At 43.2% G+C, this 23,883-nt stretch overlaps 1 protein-coding gene across 1 annotated transcript in view; it reads left to right on the plus strand.

Annotated features, from left to right (window-relative positions):
• The window catches only part of LOC137371004 (tumor necrosis factor ligand superfamily member 13B-like), a 71,462-nt gene that overhangs the window by 41,797 nt on the left and 5,782 nt on the right, over positions 1-23,883 (plus strand). Inside the window, exons 3-4 of the mRNA XM_068032904.1 lie at positions 14,722-14,778; positions 14,875-14,961. Coding sequence (XP_067889005.1) covers positions 14,722-14,778; positions 14,875-14,961 — 144 coding nt within the window. The remainder of the gene's footprint in view (positions 1-14,721; positions 14,779-14,874; positions 14,962-23,883) is intronic.

Genomic DNA, 23,883 nt, shown 5'->3' on the forward strand with positions numbered 1-23,883 from the left:
TTCCATGCATTAGGGACTGGGAGCTGTAGTATAAAGGCCTGAAAGGGTTAATGTTTAAGACAATGAAAGTAAACCCCTCTCACTGTAGTGATGATGTAATAGTCACATGGGTATTAGGCTGGGAAGAAGCTAGAAGCAGCACATGGTGTGCTGGCTAGACAGGCTTATGGAGAGTGTAAATAATTATAAGTATATAATAAACGAGTTATTCTTTAGCCCTACAAAGAACCCAAGACATCTTTAAACAACACTCCATCAATGCTACAACAATACACAATATGGTGGCAGTGACTAACAACAAAAAAATTTAAAGAAAAATGCTTGCCCGATGCAGTAGAGCCAGAGGACTGAAGAAAACAGCTTACATGTAGAAAACATTGTGAAGTGCTCTGGAGCTGCTCCATAGCCAAAAGATGATATGGACAGTCAGTTAGTCGGTGCACAGAAATATAGGCTGCACCACAGAAGCATGGAGGCCTGTGAGAAGAATCCAGCAATCGAGTGAGTCACAGTACAGATGGTTGGGGATTGGGTAAGAAACCCTTTGAAAAGGGTGAAATAATTTTCTAATGGTGCACTGTGCACGGAAAAAAAATCCTTTACTCGGGCTGTCTGTGAAGGTGAAGAGCGGGAAATCCCCGAAAAAAATGGGAACTCCCAAAAACAGCGGGGGAACCTCCATTTAAGTAAGCAAGTCTAAAGAATTCTTAAAGAAAGGGGAGCACCCCATAAAAAATTCTAGCAAAGAATAGATATGAAACATATGATGCCTGAAAGCTTCCAGAATTGGGAAGGACCCAATCAGATACAGCATTGGCCAATGTGGAGAAAAAGATTTCTAAGATTTAAATAGCTTCTCAACTACACACTAAATCAGAGGCTGAGCAAGTCAATACTTTTTTTACTCTGTGGGTACCATTGCAGATGATGTGATCGGAGGGCAAGGCATAAATGAAGCTTCAGACAAATTTGAAGACATGTTACATGCATTCGACAAATGTTTTAATTTGCGAAGAAATAAGATCCTGGAAAGAGCAAAATTTAATAAGAAAGTCCAGAAGATAGGATGGTTTCATTAATGATTTGTACAGATTGGCGCATGCTACAAGTATGGAGAACTGAAATCTGAGTTGATCAGGGACCGAATAGTAGTGGGAATAGCTGACGAGACCTCGTCAGATGTCTTGCAGTCCAAAGATAAGGTCACACTTGAGAAAGTGATTCAGATGGTGCGACAGGCAGAAGTCTGAACACAAAGCAGAGCTATTCTGCGGCCCAAAGAGAAGCCTTTTTTGATCAGAAAAAAATCTGATGATGGTTCAGTTCCTGAAGCCCAGGATGGAAAAGCTATCTCCAGATAAGAAGATACACACAGGTGAGGGGGTGCAAGACACCTTGAAACCGTACCAGTGCTGTGGAGCCAGAAAGAACCACAGACATGATCAGTGTTCTGCTAAGAAAGCGGAATACTTTAATTGCAAAAAGGCAGGCCAGTTTGGAAAGATATGCCAGAGCAAGACTCGTCTCTCAAATTTACAAAACAAAAAGCCTTCATACAGAGCGGTGAATGAGGTGGAACAGCTTCCACGGAAGATAAACTAGGAGACTTCCTAGGGGAAATTAACAACCCCAATCAAGGATTTTGGACGGCAGACATCTATGTCAATGCACATATTACTAATTTCAAATTGGACACAGGTGCAAGTGTCACAGTTCTGACAGACCAAAATCTATAGTTGATAAGACATTGCTTACAACCAACGGACACACAGATGCATGGTCCAGGAGGTGTAGGGTAAGCTTCAAACAACTCACCAATATAAAGGAAGACAGATTATGGAAACCCTATACGTTTTGAAAAACCAAGAATATTCCCTGTTAAGCAGCAAAGCATGCTTAGACCCAAAAGGTGGATGAAGTCAAACAGCCAGAGTCAAACAGTTGCTTTCAAGCAGACTATCCCAAACTGTTATCAGGTCTAGGAAGACTGAAGACAGAGTGTAGAATTATGCTAAAAGATCTCCCAACCGCACTGATTAGCCATCAAACAATTCCGTTGTTGTGTGGACTATCACCTTCTGAGCCATTGATGGGGAGGAAAATAAAAACCCAACTTCCCATTTTGCCTAGCAAACTACTGCTGGGACTAGATATCAAAGAATACCGAAAAGTCCAAGATAGAGAGAAGTACTCCAGGAACCAATAAGCTCACAATTACAACAAAAGATTTCGTACCAGAAACTTACCTCAGCTAAAGGAAGGTGAGAAGGTATGGATATGAGATCTAGAACAGGAAGGTATTGTCATCCAAAAAGATGAAAATTATCAGAGATCGTATCTAGTATGCACAACAGAGAGTACTATATGATGAGATAGGAGAAACATCCCCATTCCACAGAAGCGACAGTCATTTGTCTGGACAAACCATATGATAATCAAGAAACCCAAAGACAACAGGATGCTACCAGCATTGGTCAAGGCTATCCAAGTCATCCAAAAGACTTTCAAGCAAGACTACTGATCTTCCGAACCCAATAGGAATGAGATCAGGGAGAGTCATGAAGCCTCCTGATAGGCTGAATCTGTGATGGACAGAGACTTGGTGGGTGGGGAGGGGGGGTGGAAATGGGGTAGTATGCAAAATGAAAATGAATAAATCGATAGGGACAAAGACTTGGGGGGCGATGTAGTATAAAGGCCTGAAAGAGTTAATGTTTGAAACAGTGAGAGTAAATCCCTCCTACTCTAGTGGTAATGAAGTAATAGTCACATGGGTATTAGGCTGGTACAAAGCTAGAAGCAGCATGAGGTGTGCTGTTTAGACAGGCTTGTAGAGTTATTCTTTAGCCCTGCATCGGATCCGAGACTTCTTTAAACAACACTCGATCTACGCTACAATACACAACAGGAACGAAAGTAGATCGGCAAAGGCAAGTCCTGGTGAGCAGGACTTGATGCGAGATATGATTCAATGTTTACGAAGGTGAAGAATGAGAAATCCAGCTAGGAGAGTACTAAAGTAGTTGAGTCTGCGATACTGTTACAAAAGGAAGAGAAGCAAGCAGATTTGAGTAAATGGAATCAGACAATCCACAAATCCTGGAATCGTACTTGAGAATGATAAATGTATTTTCAACATTCAAAAAAGGGAACACTGCACTAGCCTCCCAATTATAAGTGGATACAAAGCTCACATCCACTGTGTTTTAAAAAAAGAAATCTTGAGGACATCGTATGAGATCCCATGAATGAACATCTAAAGAGTGTAAGCACCATAGAGGTAGTAAACATGGTTTAGATGTAACAAACAATGCCCTTTAAGGCCTTGCCTCTTCCTATTTCTGTAACCACCATCAGCCCAACAACCCTCCAAGAGCCCTGTGTTCCTTCAAAAAGGAGGAAGGTACAGAAGCGATTTACTAGAATAATTCCAGGGATGAGGGATTACAGTTACATGGATTGGAGAAGCTGGGGTTGTTCTCCTTAGAGCAGAGAAGACGAAGAGGAGATTTAATAGAGGCATTTAAAACCATGAAGGGTTTAGATAGAGTAAATAGAGAGAAACTGTTTTCAATGGATGAAGGGGTGATAACCAGAGGACACAGATTTAAGATAATTGGCAAAAGAACCAGAAGCAACATGAAGAAAACTTAAACAAAAACAAGAAATGCTGGATTCACTCAGCAGGTCTGGCAGCATCTGTGGAAAGAGAAGCAGAGTTAACGTTTCGGGTCAGTGACCCTTCTTCGGAAGGGTCACTGACCCGAAACGTTAACTCTGCTTCTCTTTCCACAGATGCTGCCAGACCTGCTGAGTGAATCCAGCATTTCTTGTTTTTGTTTCAGATTTCCAGCATCCGCAGTATTTTGCTTTTATGAAGAAAACTTATGTCAGATGACTGGTTACGATTTGGATGCATTGCCTGTTGGGTTAATGGAAACAAATTCAATAGTAGCTTTCAAAAGGGAATTGGATGAAGACTTGAATGAGAAAAACAATTGCAGGGATATGGGGAAAGAGCCAGGGAGTGGGACTAATGAATTGCTTTTCGAAAAATCTGGCACAGACTCAATGGCGAAGCAACCCCTTTCTGTGCTGCGCTGTTCTATGTTTCTATGATTAGCAGAATTGAGAGTTATAAAAATAGTACTGCCTGATTTTTTTTGATGGGATGTAGTGGAAGTTTTTCAAAGCTGGCGAGTAATGATTGGTGCTGGAGCAGAAAGCTCATAAAATATAGAATCATGAATAAATGCTGGAAGAAGTTAGTTGATAGGTTGAATGTCATTATCCTCCTTTAAATTATAGAATAAAGAGGCATAGATGGAAACTATGAACTGTTAGGTTTACCATCTGTTGCAGGAAAAGCTTTTGAATTGATTTTGAGAAATCTGATGACTGTATGGATAAACTGCTGGATCTAGGATTAATCTGCCAATGTTAGATTACCCTGGCAAAACATTCCACAGTCTAGCAATTCCATTAATTGATTTTGTACACAAACATTACAGCAGTGACTGTAATAGATCTGCTGGCCAATTTTCAGAAGCAGCTGATGAGATTTGAAGAAGTTTCAAACCTTTGACCTATAGGTATCATCAATCATTTTCTCTCTTGGAAAGAAATATTCTTTTATTTATTCTGTTCTGAAGAAGGGTCACTGACCTGGAACGTTAACTCTGCTTCTCTCTCCACAGATGCTGCCAGACCTGCTGAGTATTTCCAGCGCTTCTTGTTTTTATTTCGGATTTCCAGCATCCCCAGTATTTTGCTTTCATTTTCTTTCATTTATTCCCTCTGGCACAGAAAATTCAACACATGAGTTAGGAAGATCTTACTTTATTAACCAATTTTGCTTCACCAAATTGCATATACAGATAATTTCTGCCCACCATCATTTTGTGGATGGTAAATCTATAGGAAAATATCCCTTGGTTTCAGGGTTCACCGAAGATGGTTGGAAAATCAAGAAGTGCTAGAAACACTCGACTGGTCAAGCAGCAGCTGTGGAGAGTTCTGATGAAATTTATTTATTTAGAGATACAGCATTGAAACAAGCCCTTCAGCCCACTGAGTCTGTGCCGACCAACAACCACCCATTTATACTAACCCTACAGTAATCCCATATTCCCTACCTACACTAGGGGCAATTTACGATGGCCAATTTACCTATCACCTGCAAGTCTTTGGCTGCAGGAGGAAACCAGAGCACCCGGTGAAAACCCACACGGTCACAGGGAGAACTTGCAAACTCCACACAGGCAGTACGCAGAACTGAACCCGGGTCCCTGGAGCTGTGAGGCTGCAGTGCTAACCACTGTGCCACCTGAATGTCATCAGTTTGAAACGTTAACTCTGTTTTTCTCCCTCCATAGATGCTGGCTGTCCCTGCTGAGTGTTTTCAGCATTTTCTGTTTTTATTTCATATAATCCAACATTTTGCTTTGGTTTAGTTAGAAAGTTGTTTCTTAAAATGTAACATCAGCATGGAACATTGATCTCTTTGTTCATAAACAAATGCCTTTGGGTCTTTCTCATTGTGCAACATGAAGTTGTCACTTCTAAAACAATCACACTTCGCGCTCTGATCCATAGACCAGGTACAGTTTACTTTGCTATTGTATTTTATCCCATTTACTCAGCATACTTGGGTCTCTAATGTATTATGTGCATAAGAATAATGAAGAAAGGCTGTATTTTTCAGATCCTGGGGCTAAAACAACAGGTCTGACAGCAGTATGATTAATGTCTAACAATGATGTACTGAATGAACTTGGCAGAATTTTCTGAGGTCAGTCCAAATTAATTAGTCAAGGAAAGCTGCCAGCCCATATTAACAGGTGAGGCATTTGTTCTCCATGCATAACCAGCCCAGCTTGATCCTATGACAGTGGACCATCCCTCATGCATCCATACCCTGTGTCATAGTTCAAGACACAAGAAGGTAACCTGCCTGCCATTTCTAAATGGTTTTCACGATGAAACAACAAAGAAAACTACAAAACAGAAAGGGCCATCTCCTCACCATCAAAAGGCAGAACTATCAGCTGCTCTAAATCTGAGACTCAACTGCAACTTCTACCCTCAAAGTTCAGATAACACAGTGACTCACTTGTCTTACCTGATGAGCCATACTCTGACAGAGCACACATTCAAGCTGTAACTTACAAAAGAGATCTGTGGCATACTTGCAGCTTCAAAGGGATTCACAGACAAAATCAATGTAACACAGCCTAGCTGCATAAGGCATGATCATTTACTGACACTTGAGTGGGTTGCAGGCTGTGCACTTGACTGTCACTGTGTGTGCGTGTACTTCAATGTGCAACACCTTTGTATAAATGGCAAGTTGGTAAAGCATACAAATTGCAGGTGTGTTCAGAAATCACAAGCTTTCTGTTCTTCAGAAAGACTATGCTGGACATCTTTGCAGAGAAGAGTAAGGAAGATATAGGGGAAGGTGAAGCTGTGGGCATTCTCATATCTATTTCCATCCAGCTCTTCTGACTGGCTCTTCCTATTCATTCCCAGACTGGGATACACAGAACAACATAAACATTAAATACAGTTGGCACCTTGTAATGCAAGTTCTGTTGGAAATTGTATTCTGGGCCAACATTCTAACAAATATTTGCCCATTTTTCTGTCATTGTAGGCTTGAAACAAGAGCCTGACAGCACAACCAGTGGCTCAGAGCGAGATAGCACCTCACAGCACTCTGTCTCTCTCTCACCAACATTTACAAGTACCAGCATAACTGCACAAGAACCAGAGGATGCAGCTAGAATGCATGAAGTTGCATCAGGTGGGTCACAGTGCACGTGAGGAGCAGTTAGAGCTATGCACCAGTCACCTCTTTGATAAGTGCATGACTTGCATAAATTATGTGTGCTACTGTTTGCATATATTTAGGAATTAATTATTATAATGAAGATTGCACAGAAATTGTATGAGCTATCAATGTAGATTTTAAGGAGCCCTCGACATCGGGATCCATGGTGGTGGTGAGGGGGGGCGGGGGGTGGTGCAGGCCTGAAGATGGCCCAGGATGAGGCCCACCATGGACCTCGACACTGGCAGGACCCGGCCCGGCATTACTGGCAGCAACGAGGCCTCGTGGCGGCCCACCCTCCCGCCGCTCAGCGACAGGGCCGCAATTTAAATATTTAAATAAATTAAAGTATCTGAATTAATTAATTTCGTGTCGTCTCCTGACGTCCAGCCACGATCTTCATCCCGGCGGCCACCACTACCATGCCTTCGGATCCCTGTCCGGGGAAACGAGGTGGAACACTTGTGGAGAGGGAGAGGGAGGTATGTTTATTAGTGCCGGGGGTGGGGGGAGCGGGGAACGGAGTCAAATTAGCATCATGGGGATAGGGAATGGTGGGAAGGCTTGTAGGTGAAAGTTTGGGGGTGGGGGGCAAGGTCAGAAGGTGAAGGTAAGTGCTTTGGGTGGGGGAAGGACAAATAATTAATTGAATTGTTATTGTGGGGTGGGAATGGCATCAGCGCCTGCACACAGGAGGGGTGGCCCACCCCGGCTATTTAAATGGACCGCCGCGCTTGGAATCGTGGCAGCTCTTTGGCTGCGGCCATTTTCTCGCCCGCCGCCAATTTTGGCCGTGGGCTTATCAAATTCAGCCCGATAAGTTCTTCCACCTTCTTCAGAACAATAGAACCAGAGGACATGGCTTGTGCTTGAAGAGGTGTAAATTCAAACATAATAAGCAGAAACAATGACCCTATATTTATGGGAGGAAGAGCGGGAATATAGATTCTGCCCAGTTAAATGGTAGCACCTCAGAGCACAGCAGTCGGGTGCGAGGCAAAGATAAGGACATGGTGGGGTGGTATCGGCTGATTGTGGTAGCGAGGAGAGGCTGTGATTGGCAGAAGGTTTGCTTAAAGTGTTGGGGAGCACTCCTGCTGCACTGTGGGAGCCTGATTTAAATATTGGTGACAGGCACATATGCGGCAGTTAGGGGTCACATTTCATGATTTTTCATTTCTCACCCCCACCCGACATGGGGTAAGAATTTGAGACATGAAATGATAAGTGTAGCATGCTTGGAATGAAAACAGTGACTTTGGACCCATGGTTCCCAAAGTTCTGCACCACTGAAGATTTTGTTATATCATTTTTGGGTCCATTATAGATAATTCATAGATTGATTGCCCATGATTATTCAACAATTCTGTCATCAATGTATCATGCGACTAGCTGGATGGTAGAAGGTGAGCTAGATGGATGGTGGTCTTTTATTGTCGAACACTTCCTACATTCATAGCCCATTGCATGGGCTTAATGTCTACAATACAGCATAGACAGGAAAATATAAACTCTACATAGTCTAGGCAACTGTTTATTTCTAATTGTACTAAAATATCAGGAACACTTTTACGACAGCAGGCACGGATCATGGTTCTGCTGTAATCATATTCACTGCCTCTGGACCCATCTTTTGTTTCTTTACTTCCATTAGCAACCCCTTTTGCCTTGCACCATCATCTCTTTTGTAATTTAATCTCTCCTGCCTTCCACCTTGTCACAAACCTTCCCTTTTGTTATTTTCTCCCCTCCCCCCTTTCTTTGCCTTTGCACTTACTCAGAACCTGTTACATCTCTAACTTTCTCCTGTTTTAATGAAAGATCATTGACCTGGAAAGTTAACATTGTTTCTCTCTCCACAGATGCTGCCTGACTTGCTAAGTATTTCCAGCATTTTTCAAACAAAATGTTTTACAAAAAGTAGCTTTACAATTTTTGTAGGTTGCCGAATGGCTAGATTACAAATTTCAGAAATCGCATTTCCTTACAATATTAAATATTAGCAGAGACCTGCAAAACATTTGTGGTGAAATTAGTATCTCTATTGCGACATTACTTCTTTAAATCCCATGTCATTCCATCCTTTCCATGCCATCATGATCAGGCAATACCCATCCCATTTCTTTCATCCCTCACATACCATCTCCATCCCATGACCCATCCCACCCCTTCGTCCTATACCATCCCCATCCCCCATTCCATACCTCCCAGGCTGTCCCTCCCTCCCTCTCATGCATTCCCCCTCCCCTCCCCTCCCCCTCCCCTCCCCCTCCTTCCTTTCCACGCTGACTCCCCTCCTTTCCTTCCATGCCGCACCCCACCTCCACTCCCCCTTAAGCCGTCCCCACACATCCCCCCTCCCCCATGCTGTTGCCCCCCCATGTCATTCCCCTCACTCCATTGCCCCCCCAAGTCATTCCCCCAACCCCCCCCCCACATGCTGCTCCCCACCTCACCCCGTTATTCACAAAGGTCCAGTAACCAAGGCCGGGAGTGGTGAGTGCAGGGGCCAGTAACAAGGACTAGGGAGCAGCGAGAGCTGGAGCCCAGTAACTGAGGCCTGGGAGCAGCAAGAGCCAGGGGTCAGTAACCACAGTGCATGCGCAAGGTTCCACCCACCAATTCAAAACAAATGACCAATCAGAAAATGCGGACAGACAAAAACTATTATTATAGATGCAGGTTGTGCTGTCTACCACTGAGAACAGTGGTAGAATCGGACAGAGTCAGCATGGATTTATGAAAGGGAAATCATGCTTGAAAAATCTAGTAGAATTCTTCGAGGATGTAACTAGTAGAGTTGATGAGGGGGAGCCAGTGGATGTGGTTTATTTGGACTTTCAGAAGGCTTTCGACAACGTCCCACATAAGAGATTAGTGTGTAAAATTAAAGCGAATGGGATTGGGGGTAGTTTATTGTGATGGATAGAAAATTGGTTGGCAGACAGGAAACAAATGGGTCTTTTTCCGAATGGCAGGCAGTGACCAGTGGGGTACTGCAAGAATCGGTGCTAGGAATCCAGCTATTCACAATATATATTAATGACTTAGATGAGGGAACTAAATGTAATATCTCCAAATTTGCAGATGACACAAAACTGGGTGGGAGGGTGAGTTGTGCAGAGGATGCAGAGAGGCTTCAGGGTGATTTGGACAAGTTGAGTGAGTGGGCAAATGCATGGCAGATGAGTATAATGTGGATAAATGTGAGGTTATCCACTTTGGTAGCAAAAACAGGAAGGCAGATTATTATCTGAATGGCTATAAACAGAGACCTGGGTGTTCTCGTATACCAGCATGCAGGTCCAACAGGCGATAAAAAAGGCAAATGGTATGTTGGCCTTCATAGCGAGAGGATTCAAGTACAGGAGCAGGGATGTCTTGCTGCAATTATACAGGGCCTTGGTGAGGCCACACCTGGAATATTGTGTGCAGTTTTGGTCTCCTTATCTGAGGAAGGATGTTCTTGCTATAGAGGGGGTGCAGCGAAAGTTTACCAGACTGATTCCTGGGATGGTGGGACTGACAAATGAAGAGAGATTGAGTCAGTTAGGATTATATTCGGTGGAGTTCAGAAGAGTGAGGGGGGAATCTCATAGAAACCTATAAAATTCTAGCAACACTTGGCAGGGTAGATGTAGGAAGGATGTTCCTGATGGTGGGGGAGTCCAGAACCAGGAGTCATAGTCTAAGGATATGTGGTAAACCATTCAAGACTGAGATGTGGAGAAATTTCTTCACCCAGATAGTGGTGAGCCTGTGGAATTCGCTACCACAGAAAGCAGTTAAGGCCAAAACATTGTATGTTTTCAAGGAGTTAGATATAGCTCTTGGGTTTAAAGGGATCAAAGGATATGGGGCGAAAGCAGGAACAGGCTACTGAGTTGGATGATCAGCCATGATCATAATGAATGGCGGAGCAGGCTCAAGGGGCCGAATGGCCTACTCCTGCTCCTATTTTCTATATTTCTATGTTTCTATTTAGGTTATGAATTGTTATATTGAGTTTCTGTGACAGTCCCCTCTCTGAAAGGTTGTGTTTTGCCAGTTTTACATATGAAAACCCAAAGTAAAAGTACTTAACTTCTAAAATTGTTTTCAGTCACTTTTCCTTTTTAATTAGTAGATAGCAGAAAAGGAGGGACAGGGTTTGCAAACAACATATCCTAACCTGTCCTGTGAACAATCTTCTTGTCAATCAGAAAAAAAAATTCTGTTTGCTGTTGGGAATTGTAGACCACAACCTTGTGGCAGTCAATTACGAGCCTTTCAAAGGAAAACATTATTAGGCACATTTTAAACATAGAAAATATTTCTGTAATTTTGATCATTTTCTGGTAATTTTTAATGTCTATTATATTACAACCTTATTTACCCTAGTAAGTGCTCAATTTGGAGAAACTTTTGTGGTGGCTGAAATGATGTAAAAAAAAATTATTTGGAGCAATTCCATTAGCTCTTTTAATCGATTTTACTGACTGCTCATGCTACATTTGTTGTGCTTGTATGTCCTTAGTAGTTTTTCTTTGATACTGCATTCCTCGTGTTTGATTTGTACTTTACCTACCTATTTATTTGTTTTTTTTACTGTTTGTGAGTTCAAAATTTGAGACAATTGATTGTAAACATGAGACATAAATTTTACATATTATAAAGATGAACTGCTGAAATATGCTACCTGACCATGACAGACAAAATGCATGATAGACAAAAGAAAATATTTGACCAATTCTTTTGTTCTGATTAACAGTAAGTTAGATAACATTGTTTATATTGATGGGACTATTACCATATAATGCACAAATGCATTATTCTGATGCTAAGGTAGAGCTCTATCTTTTTTACCCAGAGGGTGGTGACGGTCTGGAATGCCCTGCCTGGGAGGGTGGTAGAGGCAGGTTGCCTCACATCCTTTAAAAAGTACCTGGATGAGCACTTGGCACGTCATAACATTCAAAGCTATGGGCCAAGTACTGGCAAATGGGATTAGGTAGACAGGTCAGGTGTTTTAATGTATCGGTGCATTAAAGAGGCCGAAGGGCCTCTTCTGCACTGTATTATTCTGTGATTCTGTGATTCTCTATCACTTTCAGGCTAAAAATTCTAATTTCAAATCCTCAGCTCAATCAGATATTAATTGTTTGGTGAAGGAAGTATGCAGGGTGAAGTCAACATGAGTTTAATTTCTCTTCAGACAGCAAATTACAGCCCAGGTTGAAGTGTGTGACATTGTCTCTTTTTAAGTGTGCTGATTGCTTATTTGTAAGCCATAAGCTCCAAGCATTCTACCCCTCCTAGTTTGATGTCATCGACAAGTTTCAACAATTTCAATGGAGTTTCTGAATCAAAGTCACTGATGGAATCCTTACTGTTTCCAAATTACAACAGCAACCCTGAGGCAACCCACTCAGTACTTCCCCGAGTCCTGGCATAACTCTTCCAGCAAGTAGTCACTCATGGTTGGCCATTAAGAGCCCTTAACAACCCACAGACATTAAAGCCAATCTCAGCATCCCTAATAAAAACAGGATGTGCTCGAGTGCACAGCAGGTCTGGCAGCATCTGTGGAGAGACAAACAGATAATGTTTCAGTAATATAAAAGCAAAATACTGCGGATGCTGGAAATCTGAAATAAAAACAAGAAATGCTGGAATCACTCAGCAGGTCTGGCAGCATCTGTGGAAAGAGAAGCAGAGTTAACGTTTCGGGTCAGTGACCCTTCATCGAACCGATGAAGGGTCACTGACCCGAAACGTTAACTCTGCTTCTCTTTCCACAGATGCTGCCAGATAATGTTTCAGGTCTTTTTATTTCAGATTTCCAGCATCCACTGTATTTTGCTTTTATGTCAGCATCCCTAATATTATTCTAGCTCAGAACAGACTTGAGATCAAACCCCAGGACTTTCTGATCTGATCAGTTACTTAGGATAATGTTGCATGCCTTTTTCACTGATCTTTTATCTATTGAGTCATGTTGCTGCCTGATAAGGCTGAGGTCTCAAAGTATCTATTACTGCAACACCAAGATTTTACACTTCATTGCTTATATGTCCATTGAACCATCGGCTGAAATTTTTGGTCTCCAATCACCAAGACATTCTATTTCCTCAATCATCTGTTCGTAACATTTCATCTATTTTATCAAGTATTTCAATATAGTTTTCACAGGTTTGGAGTAATTTCACTTGATGTGACCTTGTGGTTTACCCCACATAGTCTCACAAGAATTCACAGTTAAATTAGTCCCAATTTTTTCAAAGTTAATTACAAATTTAAGCTTAAAAAAAATAAATTGTGTTCTTTAAATAAATTGTACCTCAAGGGTCAGTGGTGTATGTAAAAATATGTAAATACACATTATAGTCAGCACACCATATCTGCATGGTCATGGGTTATGTGACTGATTTGAAGTTTGTAACCTACCCACTTCCAGTTTTAATGAGGCGGAATGAGGGGCAGGGTCCAAAATGCCCTCAGAAGGCAGGTTGGTTGTCGAAAGCTTTTAAGGAGGCTGCATGCTTTCATTTTAACGAGATCTATATTTTTAACCTACAGTGGCCAGGTTTCCTGGGCCTTGGGAAACCCGACAGGTAAAGGGAGGCGGGAAAGGCAGCAAAGGCATTTACTGGACTGCTTGTGGGCCAGGAGGACCAGGCATGTGAAACCTGCACCCCCACCGCCATGATTTCCCTCCCCCCAACCCCTCACCAACACCCCCTATGATCACTGCCCCCAACCATCACTGGCCCTTGATCACCGTTGTGATGTCTCTCTCCTGACTTAGCTCCATTGCTCCCCCTGATCAACAACCCCGCCCCCCCCACACCCACCCACCCGCCATCGATCTCTTCTCCCACCTTTCACGATTTTCAACATGACTGCAAGCACCTTGACCCTCCCAAACATGCAATACCCACTCCTGCAGTCTCTACCCCCAATTACCAATAAACCTACCTGCACCTGGAATGCGGCCTTGTGCCATGGGATTTCCCTGTCTAACAGGCAGCTAAGTCTGTCAATCAGGATGGCTTCCAGGCAGGGAATCTGTTTGGAGAGCAAAATCCATTTTGTAGACTTAAACCCCAAGGATATTCTGGGAAACCCGAACTTCTGTGTTTCCCGATTATAACTCCTCCCTCTGTTCCGGAACCCCGCCCCTGTGAATATCAGGGCATAATGTTTGAAATTATCAACTGAGATTTAAAACTGCATTTATTGCTCAAAATGTTGATCAGAGTGAAGTGCATTTCTTTGCAGCTTTTGAATTTCAAACTTACCAGGGAATTTTAGTCTGTCTTAACTGATTGTCTTATTTTATTTTTGGTCAGTATATTGCCTTCAAAAATCACTGCTAAATAATATGATTGTTGGCATCTGATATCAAAAAATATTTGGCACTAGGGGCAGAGTTAGGATGACTTACCACAGGATCATCCCTCTTTAATATGGAGTTAGAAAAGACAGCATTAACTATATAATTATTCAGCAGCAATTACTTTCATTAAAGGTTTATAATGAACTGTCAAACTACATATTAAAATATCTCAATATATTAAAAGCCACTCGCAGTGCCGACAGTCAGCATGTATAAGAAAGTTATTATGCTCCACTTCGCAAACATTTCTATTTCTTCAGTTCGCAGGGCGGTCATATGCGCTGCTTTTTTACAATGTAGTTTTCTGTTAGCTTTTACATTTTTACATCTAAATAGAGCTAATTTTGATAAATGCAAATGTTATTTTCTAAACAAAGGAAACGGAGAACATCTCTGTAGCAACCACTGAACAAGTTATGTTTGGTCTCCATTGCTAGGACTTCAGTCTGCATATATGCTGAAGTCAATGTATGTTGGTGTATTTATTTGACTTTTTTTCCTTCTATTTTAGTGCAGCAGTCCTGTGTGCAACTGATTGCTATACATGATCAAAGACCACGTGTAAACGGTAATATTAATATCTTATGAATAAGTGCAAATGATTTAATCGTTTCCTATATTTTAACCTGGAATTCACCACTCTGTCATCTCTATTGATTGTTAGCAAATGATTGTCCGAAGTGTATGTTTGGAAAGCCACAGGCAACTTGTCGAGTTGAGCGAAGATCTGTTTCAAATCAAAACAGTAAACGTAAGTGCGTACATTGAATTAGATCATATAGATGTGTCTGCATGATATGGTTGTAATTGAATTCAGACACTTGCACCATGCAATAAAACATTTTGAATATGTATGGAATGAAAATTGATAATATATCACCGGTTGGAAATTGGGTTCAAAACTACCAGACGGGATGAAAAAAGGCTCCACAAAATAACATGTTAGATGACTTACACTATACCATTTATGTTGATGTGAAGTAGCTTCGAATTCACATTGATGCAACATGCAGTGTTAATAGCATATGAAGGAACCTTATGAAACAGGCAGTGCAAAGAAAAGTTTAAAAGGTTTCTCACTGGACTAGTATTAATTCTTATTCTCTATAATGTTGGAACATTCATTTGTCTGCTAATGTTAATGTTCAGTGACATTTGAATGCCAGTGAAAGGTTTTCCACATGTACACATGCAGCTCCTGACCCCATTACAGCCTTGGTCCAAACATGGACACATGAGGTGAACTCTAGAGGTGAGGTGAGAGTGACTGCCCTTGACAGCAAGGCAGCATTTGAGCGAGTCTGGCATCAAGGAACCCTAGCAAGACTGGAGTCAGTGGGAATCAGGGGAAAACTCTCCATTGGTTGGAGTCATACCTAGCACAAAGGAAGATGGTTGTGGTTGTTGGAGGTCAGTCATCTCAGTCCCAGGACATCACTGCAGGAGTTCCCCAGGGTAGTGTCCTAGGCCGAACCATCTTTAGCTGCTTCATCAATGACATTCCCTCCATCATAAGCGAAGAAATGGGGATGCTTGCTGATGATTGCACAATGTTCAGCACTATTCACAACTTCCCAGATGCTGAAGCAGCCCATACCCATAGGCAGCAAGATTTGGACAACATCCAGGCTTGGGCTGATAAGTGGCAAGTAACATTCGTGCCACCCAAGTGTTAGGCAATGACCATCTCAAACAAGAGAGAATCTAACCATCTCCCCTTGACGTTCAATGGCATTACCATTGCTGAATTCCCCGCCATCAATATCCTGGGGGTCACCATTGACCAGAAATTAAACTGGAGTATCCATATAAATGCTGTGACTACAAGAGCAGGTCAGAGGCTGGGAATTCTGTGGTGCGTAACTCACCTCCCGACTCCTCAAAGCCTGTCTACCATCTACAAGGCACAAGAAAGGAGTTTGATGGAATACTCTCCACTTGCCTGGATGAGTGCAGCTCCAACACTCAAGTAGCTCGACATCATCCAGGACAAAGCAGCCCACTTGATTGGCACCCCATCCACCACCTTCAACATTCACTCCCTCCATCACTGACGCACAGTGGCAGCAGTGTGTACCATATCCAAGATGCACTGCATAAACTCACAAATGCTCTTTCGACAGCACCTTCCAAACCAGTGACCTAGAAGGACAAGGACAGCAGGTGCATGGGAGCACCACCACCTGCAAGTTCCCCTCCAAGCACACACCATCCCAACTTGGAACTATACTGCCGTTCCTTCACTGTCGCTGGGTCAAAATCCTGGAACTCCTTTCCTAACAGCACTGTTTGTGTACCTATATGCCAAGGACTGCAGCGGTTCAAGAAGGCAGCTCATTACCACCTTCTCAAGGGTCATTAGGGTTGGGCAATAAATGCTGGCCTAGCCAGCAATGCCCACATCCCGCAAATGAGTATAGCAAAAATGCGTGCTTGTGTAGAATTTATTTTTCCCTATCTCTGGAGCACTTTGAAGTTGTCAGGTTAACTTAGGTACTAACTCCCTCAAAATTGGTAGCAATGTAATGAGCCCTTAATCATGGATTGGTAACGAGTTTTACCGGAAGAAACACTAATTGAATTCCTCAGCAATACCGTAAACAGCATATCTCTAATGTTTATGGGTGTTATTAAATAATCTCAAACTGGAGAAATGGTGCTATATGTTTACTTTCCTATTGACTGGTGGTGGACAAGCATTGTCATGGAAATGTTACAGTTGATTGCCTGTACTTATAATCATCGAACTGTGCAAGTTTACATAGGGACATAAGAAATAGGAGCAGGAGTAGGTATTCGGCCCCTTGAGCCTGCTCCTCCATTCAACTAGATCATGGCTGATCTTCTATGTCAATGCCATTTTCCCACACTATTCCCATATCCCCACACTATTCCCATATCCCTTGATATCGTTAATATGTAGAAATCTATTGATCTCTGACTTGAATATACGCAATGACTGAGCCTTCACTGCCTTCCAAACATTCAACATCCTCTGAGTGAAGAAATTCTTCCACATCTCAGTCCTAAATGGTCTACCTCTCATTCTGAGACTCTGTCCCCTGGTTCTAGACATCCCAGCCAGGGAAACATCCTTCGTGCAACTACCCTGTCGAGCCCTTTAAGAATTTTGCGTGTTTAATGAGATCATCTCTCATTCTTCTAAACTCTAGAGAATATAGGCCCAGTCTCCTCAATCTCTCTTCATAGGACAATCCCGTCATCCCAGGGATCAGTCTGGTGAACCTTTGTTGCACTCGCTCTATGGCAAGTATATCCTTCCTTGAGTATGGAGACTAAAACTATATACAATACTCCAGGTGTGGTGTCGCCAAGGCTCTATACAATTGCAGCAAGACTTTTTTACTCCTGTACTCAAATCCTCTTGCAATAAAGGCCAACACACCATTTGCCTTCCTAATTGCTTGTTGCACCTGCGTGTTAGCTTTCAGTGACTTATGAACAAGGACATCAGGTCCCTTTGGACATCAACACTTCCCAATCTCTCACCATTTAAGGAATACTCTGCATTTCTGTTTTTCCTACCAAAGTGGATAAGTTCACATTTTCCACATAATGTTCCATCTGCCATGTTCTTGCCAATTCACTTAGCCTGTCCAAATCCCCTTGAAGCCTCTTTGCATCCTCCTCACAACTCACATTCCCACCTAGTTTTGTGTCATCCACAAACTTGGAAATATTACATTTGGTCCCCACATCCAAATCATTGATATAGGTTGTGAACAGCTGGGGCCCAAGCACTGATACTTGTGGTACTCCACTAGTCATAGCCTGCCAACCTCAGAATGACCCACTTATTCCTACTCTCTGTTTTCTGTCCATTAACCAATTCTCAATCTATACTGGTGTATTACCCCCAATCCTACGTGTTCTCATTTTGCTTATTAGCCTCCTGTGTGGGACCTTATCAAAAGCCTTCTGAAAATCCAAATACACCACATCCACTGGTTTCCCCTTATCTATTCTGCTAGTTACATCCTCAAAAAAACTCTAACAGGTTTGTCAAACATGATTTCCCTTTCATAAATCCATATTGACTCTGCTCAATCCTACCATTACTTTCTAAGTGTTGTCACGCATACAAGAAGTGCAACGATGAAAATTACAGACTGGCACTGAAGTTACAAAATTGACTTTGTCTTTTAAAAATTTACCTTTTTTTTTTAATGGCCTTTGTATATTTAAACTGTCTGACAGGGACAAAGGAATACCTTCAAAGTTAAGAGGTGTCAATTGCACCCATGCTACACCCATCCTGAAATATTCCCAAATCAAATGGATTCTGATGAAACAAAGAAGGTGTGAAGTTGAAACATCATAACTATATTATTCTCATCCTGAACCCATCAAGAGACACTTTTGAATTGAATGGGTTATTCTGAAACAAAGAAAGAGTGAAGTATCTGCATCCTAGGCTATTGTCAATCACTACAGAGAAGAAAATACCTCTATCCCATCAGAGGCAAGATGTAACAAATTTTTACCTTAAAAGGCAGCCCTAGGGACAGAGAGAGAGTGAAAGAGAGACACCCAGAAAGAAGCAGCCAAGAAGCTTTTCCAGAAAAGGGACTGGGAGAATTCCAGCAAGCCCTGCTGTAGAATTCTACATCTTTACTTATACAGCAATGAATTAGAAGTGATCCACTGTCTTCAACTGAATTTTCAACCAAGGGAGAAACCTACAAACACCTCAGGCCTGTATCCAACAATAACTTGACTTCCAAGAGATTTCAACAGGTTTACCATGACCTCCTGAAACCTGCCCCCCACTTAGAATTGCATACCTCTTTTCCTCTCTATCTGTCGCTTCATGAACACGAGCGAATGAATGAGTGGATGCAGTTGCCATAATTTCAGTTAAGGCGTATTGAACAACAAATAATTGATTTTCTGTTTTAAACCTACAAGAAAACTTGTCGCTGTCTGTTTATTTGACAAGTAAAACAAAAAGGGGTCAGGTTGGAGTTGAACAGTGGGAACCACCCAAACCCCTCACCATGTGACCGTAACAGTGTCTAGTTTTCACATCCTTTATAATAGATTCCAGTATTTTCCCGGCCACTGATGTCAGGTTAACAGATCTGTAGTTCCCCCTTTTCTCTCTCCCTCCTTTCTTAAATAGTGGGGTTACATTTACTACCTTCCAATCTGCAGGAAAGATGATCACCATTGCATCCACTATCTCTACAGCCACCTCTTTCAACACTCTGATATAGATCATCAGGAACCAGGAGATTTGTTAACTTTCAGTCCCATTAATTTCACTGCAAAGGCCTGCAACATCATAGTTGCAATAGACTTCTCCCATCTCTCTCCAAGTGTGCGCAGTGTGGCTGTACTTTTTTTAAATTTATTTTATTCATGGGATGTGGGCGTTACTGGCCAGGCCAACATTTATTGCCCATCCCTAATTGCCCTTGAGAAGGTGGTGGTGAGCTGCCTTCTTGAACCGCTGCAGTCCATGTGAGGTAGGTACACCGACAGTGCTGTTAGGAAGGGAGTTCCAGGATTTTGACCCAGTGACAGTGAAGGAACGGGGATACAGTTCCAAGACAGGATGGTGTGTGATTTGGATGGGAACTTGCAGGTGGTGATGATCCCATGCATCTGCTGCTCTTGTCCTTCGAGGTGGTAGAGGTTGCGGGTTTGGAAGGTGCTGTCGAAGGAGCCTTGGTGCGTTGCTGCAGTGCATCTTGTAGATGATACACACTGCTGCCACTGTGTGTCGGTGGTGGAGGGAGTGAATGTTTGTGGATGGTGTACCAATCAAGCGGGCTGCTTTGTTCTGGATGGTGTCGAGCTTCTTGAGTGTTGTTGGAGCTGCACCCATCCAGGCAAATCGAGAGTATTCTGTCACACTCCTGACCTGTGCCTTGTAGATGGTGGACAGGCTTTGGGGAGTCAGGAGGTGAGTTACTCGCCGCAGGATTCCTAGCCTCTGACCTGCTCTTGTAGCCACGGTATTTATATGACTACCCCAGTTCAGATTCTGGTCAATGGTAGCTCCTAGGATGTTGATAGTGGGGGATTCAGCGATGGTAATGCCATTGCATGTCAAGGGGAGATGCTTCGATTCTCTCTTGTTGGAGATGGTCATTGCCTGGCACTTGTGTGGTGCGAATGTTACTTGCCACTTATCAGCCCAAGCCTGGATATTGTCCAGGTCTTGCTGCATTTCTACATGGACTGCTTTAGTATTTGAGGAGTTGCAAATGGTGCAGAACATTGTGCAATCATCAGCGAACATCCCCACTTCTGACCTTATGATTGAAGGAAGGTCATTGATGAAGCAGCTGAAGATGGTTCGGCCTAGGACACTACCCTGAGGAACTCCTGCAGTGATGTTCTAGAGCTCAGATGATTGACCTCCAACAACTACAGCCATCTTCCTTTGCACAAGGTATGACTCCAACCAGCAGAGCGTTTTCCCCCTGATTCCCATTGACTCCAGTTCTGTTAGGGCTCCTTGATGCCATACTCGGTCAAATGTTGCCTTGATGTCAAGGGCAGTCACTCTCACCTCACCTCTTGAGTTCAGCTCTTTTGTCCATGTTTGAACCAAGGCTGTAAGGAGGTCAGGAGCTGAGTGGCCCTTGCGGTACCCAAACTGAGCGTCACTCAGCAGGTTATTGCTGGACAAGTGCTGCTTGATGGCACTGTTGATGACACCTTCCATCACTTTACTGATGATTGAGAGTAGACTGATGGGGCGGTAATTGGCCGGGTTGGACTTGTCCTGCTTTTTGTGTACAGGACATACCTGGGCAATGTTCCACATTGCCGGGTAGATGCCAGTGTTATAGCTATACTGGAACAGCTTGGCTAGGGGTGCGGCAAGTTCTGGAGCACAGCTCTTCAGTACTATTGCTGAAATATTGTCAGGACCCATAGCCTTTTCAGTGTGCAGTGCCTTTAGTCGTTTCTTGATATCATGCGGAGTGAATCGAATTGGCCTAGGTCTGGCATCTGTAATGCTGGGGACTTCAGGAGGGGGCCGAGATGGACCATCAGCTCAGCACTTCTGGCTGAAGATTGTTGCAAATGCTTCAGCTTTATCTTTCGCACTGATGTGCTGGGCTCCCCCATCATTGAGCATGGGGATATTTGTGGAGCCACCTCCTCCAGTTAGTTGTTTAATTGTCCACCACCATTCATGGCTAGATGTGGCAGGACTGCAGAGCTTAGACCTGACCTGTTGGTTATGGGATTGCTTTGCTCGGTCTATTGCATGCTGCTTATGCAGTTTGGCATGCAAGTAGTCCTGGGTTGTAGCTTCACCAGGTTGACACCTCATTTTGAAGTATGCCTGGTGCTGCTCCTGGCATGCCCTCCTGCACTCTTCATTGAACCAGGGTTGGTCTCCTGGCTTGATGGTAATGGTAGAGTGGGGAATATGCCAGGCCATGAGGTTACAGATTGTGGTTGAGTACAATTCTGCTGCTGCCGATGGCCCACAGCGCCTCATGGATGCCCAGTTTTGCATTGCTAGATCTGTTCGAAATCTATCCCATTTAGCATGGTGCTAGTGCCCACAACACGATGGATGTTATCCTCAATGTGAAGGCAGGACTTCGTCTCCACAAGGACTGTGCGGTGGTCAGTCCTACCAATACAATCATGGACAGAAGCATCTGCGGCAGGCAGATTGGTGAGGACTAGGTCAAGTATGTTTTTCCCTCATGTTGGTTCCCCCACCAATGTACTGATACATTTTCTGCTGCTGCTCCAGAATTATCCTCTTCATCAACGGCCTCCGAGACTCAGCATCTGTGGCCGGCGAAGCAGAGCTTGGAGCATCCTGTACCCTCCAACAGGAACTGATGTCCCCATTTCCACCATCTGCTCTTGTTCATTTTGATGTGTGAAATACCAGGTAAAAACCTGTCTTGTCGGTCACCTGAGGTGTGTGTATCTGAGCTGTGGCATGGTCTGCATGAGTCCTGTGCAGAGCATTCTCAGAGTGAGCGACCTCCTCTGAGAAGTCTTCGTCCTCCTCCTGCACCACCTTCTGAAGGATGCTCAAAGGATCTGTGGGAGATTAAAGACATGAATTAGTACTGTCAAGGTTAAGTGTTAAGTGAACATTTTCCACAAGATCATATTTCACTGACTGATAACATTAAACCAACATGAATGGCTGTTGTATGCCATATGGTTGTGTGATATTTAATTCTGTCACCAAATAGCTGGGAGGCTCCCATCTCTCCATCTTCAATGGCCAGGCATGCCAACAGTTGGCTTATCTCCTTCTCTGCAGCTGTCAGAATAGAGATAGCTGGAGGGCCACCACCTGTTCTCTGCCTTTCCTGGTGTCCTGTAGTCTCTTCTCCTGCAAGGTGAGAAAGAAGAGATCCAAGAGGGAGACCTGGCATATGTCAAATTGATGGATGGACAACATTTGTTGAGAGGCCACAGTCTCAGGATTACGGGTTGATCATTTAGGACTGAGATGAGGAGAAATCTCTTCACTCAGAGGGTTGTGAATCTTCAAAATTCTCTACCCCAATGGGTTATGGATGCTACATCGCTGACATTTAATTCTAAGAAGGACAGATTTTTAATCTCAGGGAATCAAGAGGCAGAAGATCAGCACTGATTGTATTGAATGCGGAGCAGGCTCGAAGGCCGTATGGTCTACTTCTGCTGCTATTTCTTATTTTCTTATGAGGGTTGCTATGAGGGATAAGCATGACATTGCATTAAGATGTGAGTGTGTATTAGTGGTGGATGGTCAAATGGGGATCTGAGGAAGTGCAGAGACAGAGACAGATGGGTTTGCTTGCAAGGTAAATTGGTGTGAGGAGTGATATGCAGGAGTAGGCTTAGGAAGGAAGAATTGGGGTGATCAGGATGTAGTTGAATGTGCCATTGTACTCACCTCTTCTGCCCTGATTTCCGCACTATCCAGGAGTGTGGCACCACACTCCTGCTGCTAACCTCCTCAGTGATCTCCAGCCGTCTTGCTCTCTGAGGCAGGCTTTTTCCTACCATCAACAGGCGCCTGTGCGCCCTTACACGATGCAGCATCAGGTCTAGGGAAGCATCTGTGAACTGAGGCGCAGCCTTGTTACATTGGGAATCCATTACCACAGTTCCTTCCTCTGTTCCACCATCTGCACAATCCTTGAACTGTCATTTTTGCATTTCCCCTTTAAATATTTCAACCAAAATAGACTCATACAGGTCTTAATCGTGTCCACTTCTGCGAATTAGTGAGGAAACCAAGAGGTTAGAAGCAAATGCAGGTTAAAAAGCCACTGACAAAGGCACTGCAAATACTTTGCAGTTTACCATGCACTACAGGCGGCCCCACTCTCAGAGGGTCAAAACTTTAAAATTCCACCTAATGTTTCAGGTCAATGACGTTTTGTCAGAACTGGAAGAAGTTAGAGATGTAACCGTTTTTAAGCAATTACAGAGGCAAGGAAAGAATTGGGGATGGAGGGGCAGGAGAAGAAAGAACAAAAGGAAAGTTCTGTTTCTGCCTGGGTAAATGCAAATACCTTGGTTGGTTTTGAGCTAAATATAATCCATTTATTTAAAGGTGCCTCTAGATATTTTAATTGCACAGTAAGCACAGTATGCTATAGGCTAAAACTGGCAAGAGCTGATATGGACCATAACATTCACCATCGCAGTTTGCAATCTAAAA

This window comes from Heterodontus francisci, chromosome 6, assembly GCF_036365525.1.
Source record: "Heterodontus francisci isolate sHetFra1 chromosome 6, sHetFra1.hap1, whole genome shotgun sequence".
Taxonomy (NCBI): domain Eukaryota; kingdom Metazoa; phylum Chordata; class Chondrichthyes; order Heterodontiformes; family Heterodontidae; genus Heterodontus; species Heterodontus francisci.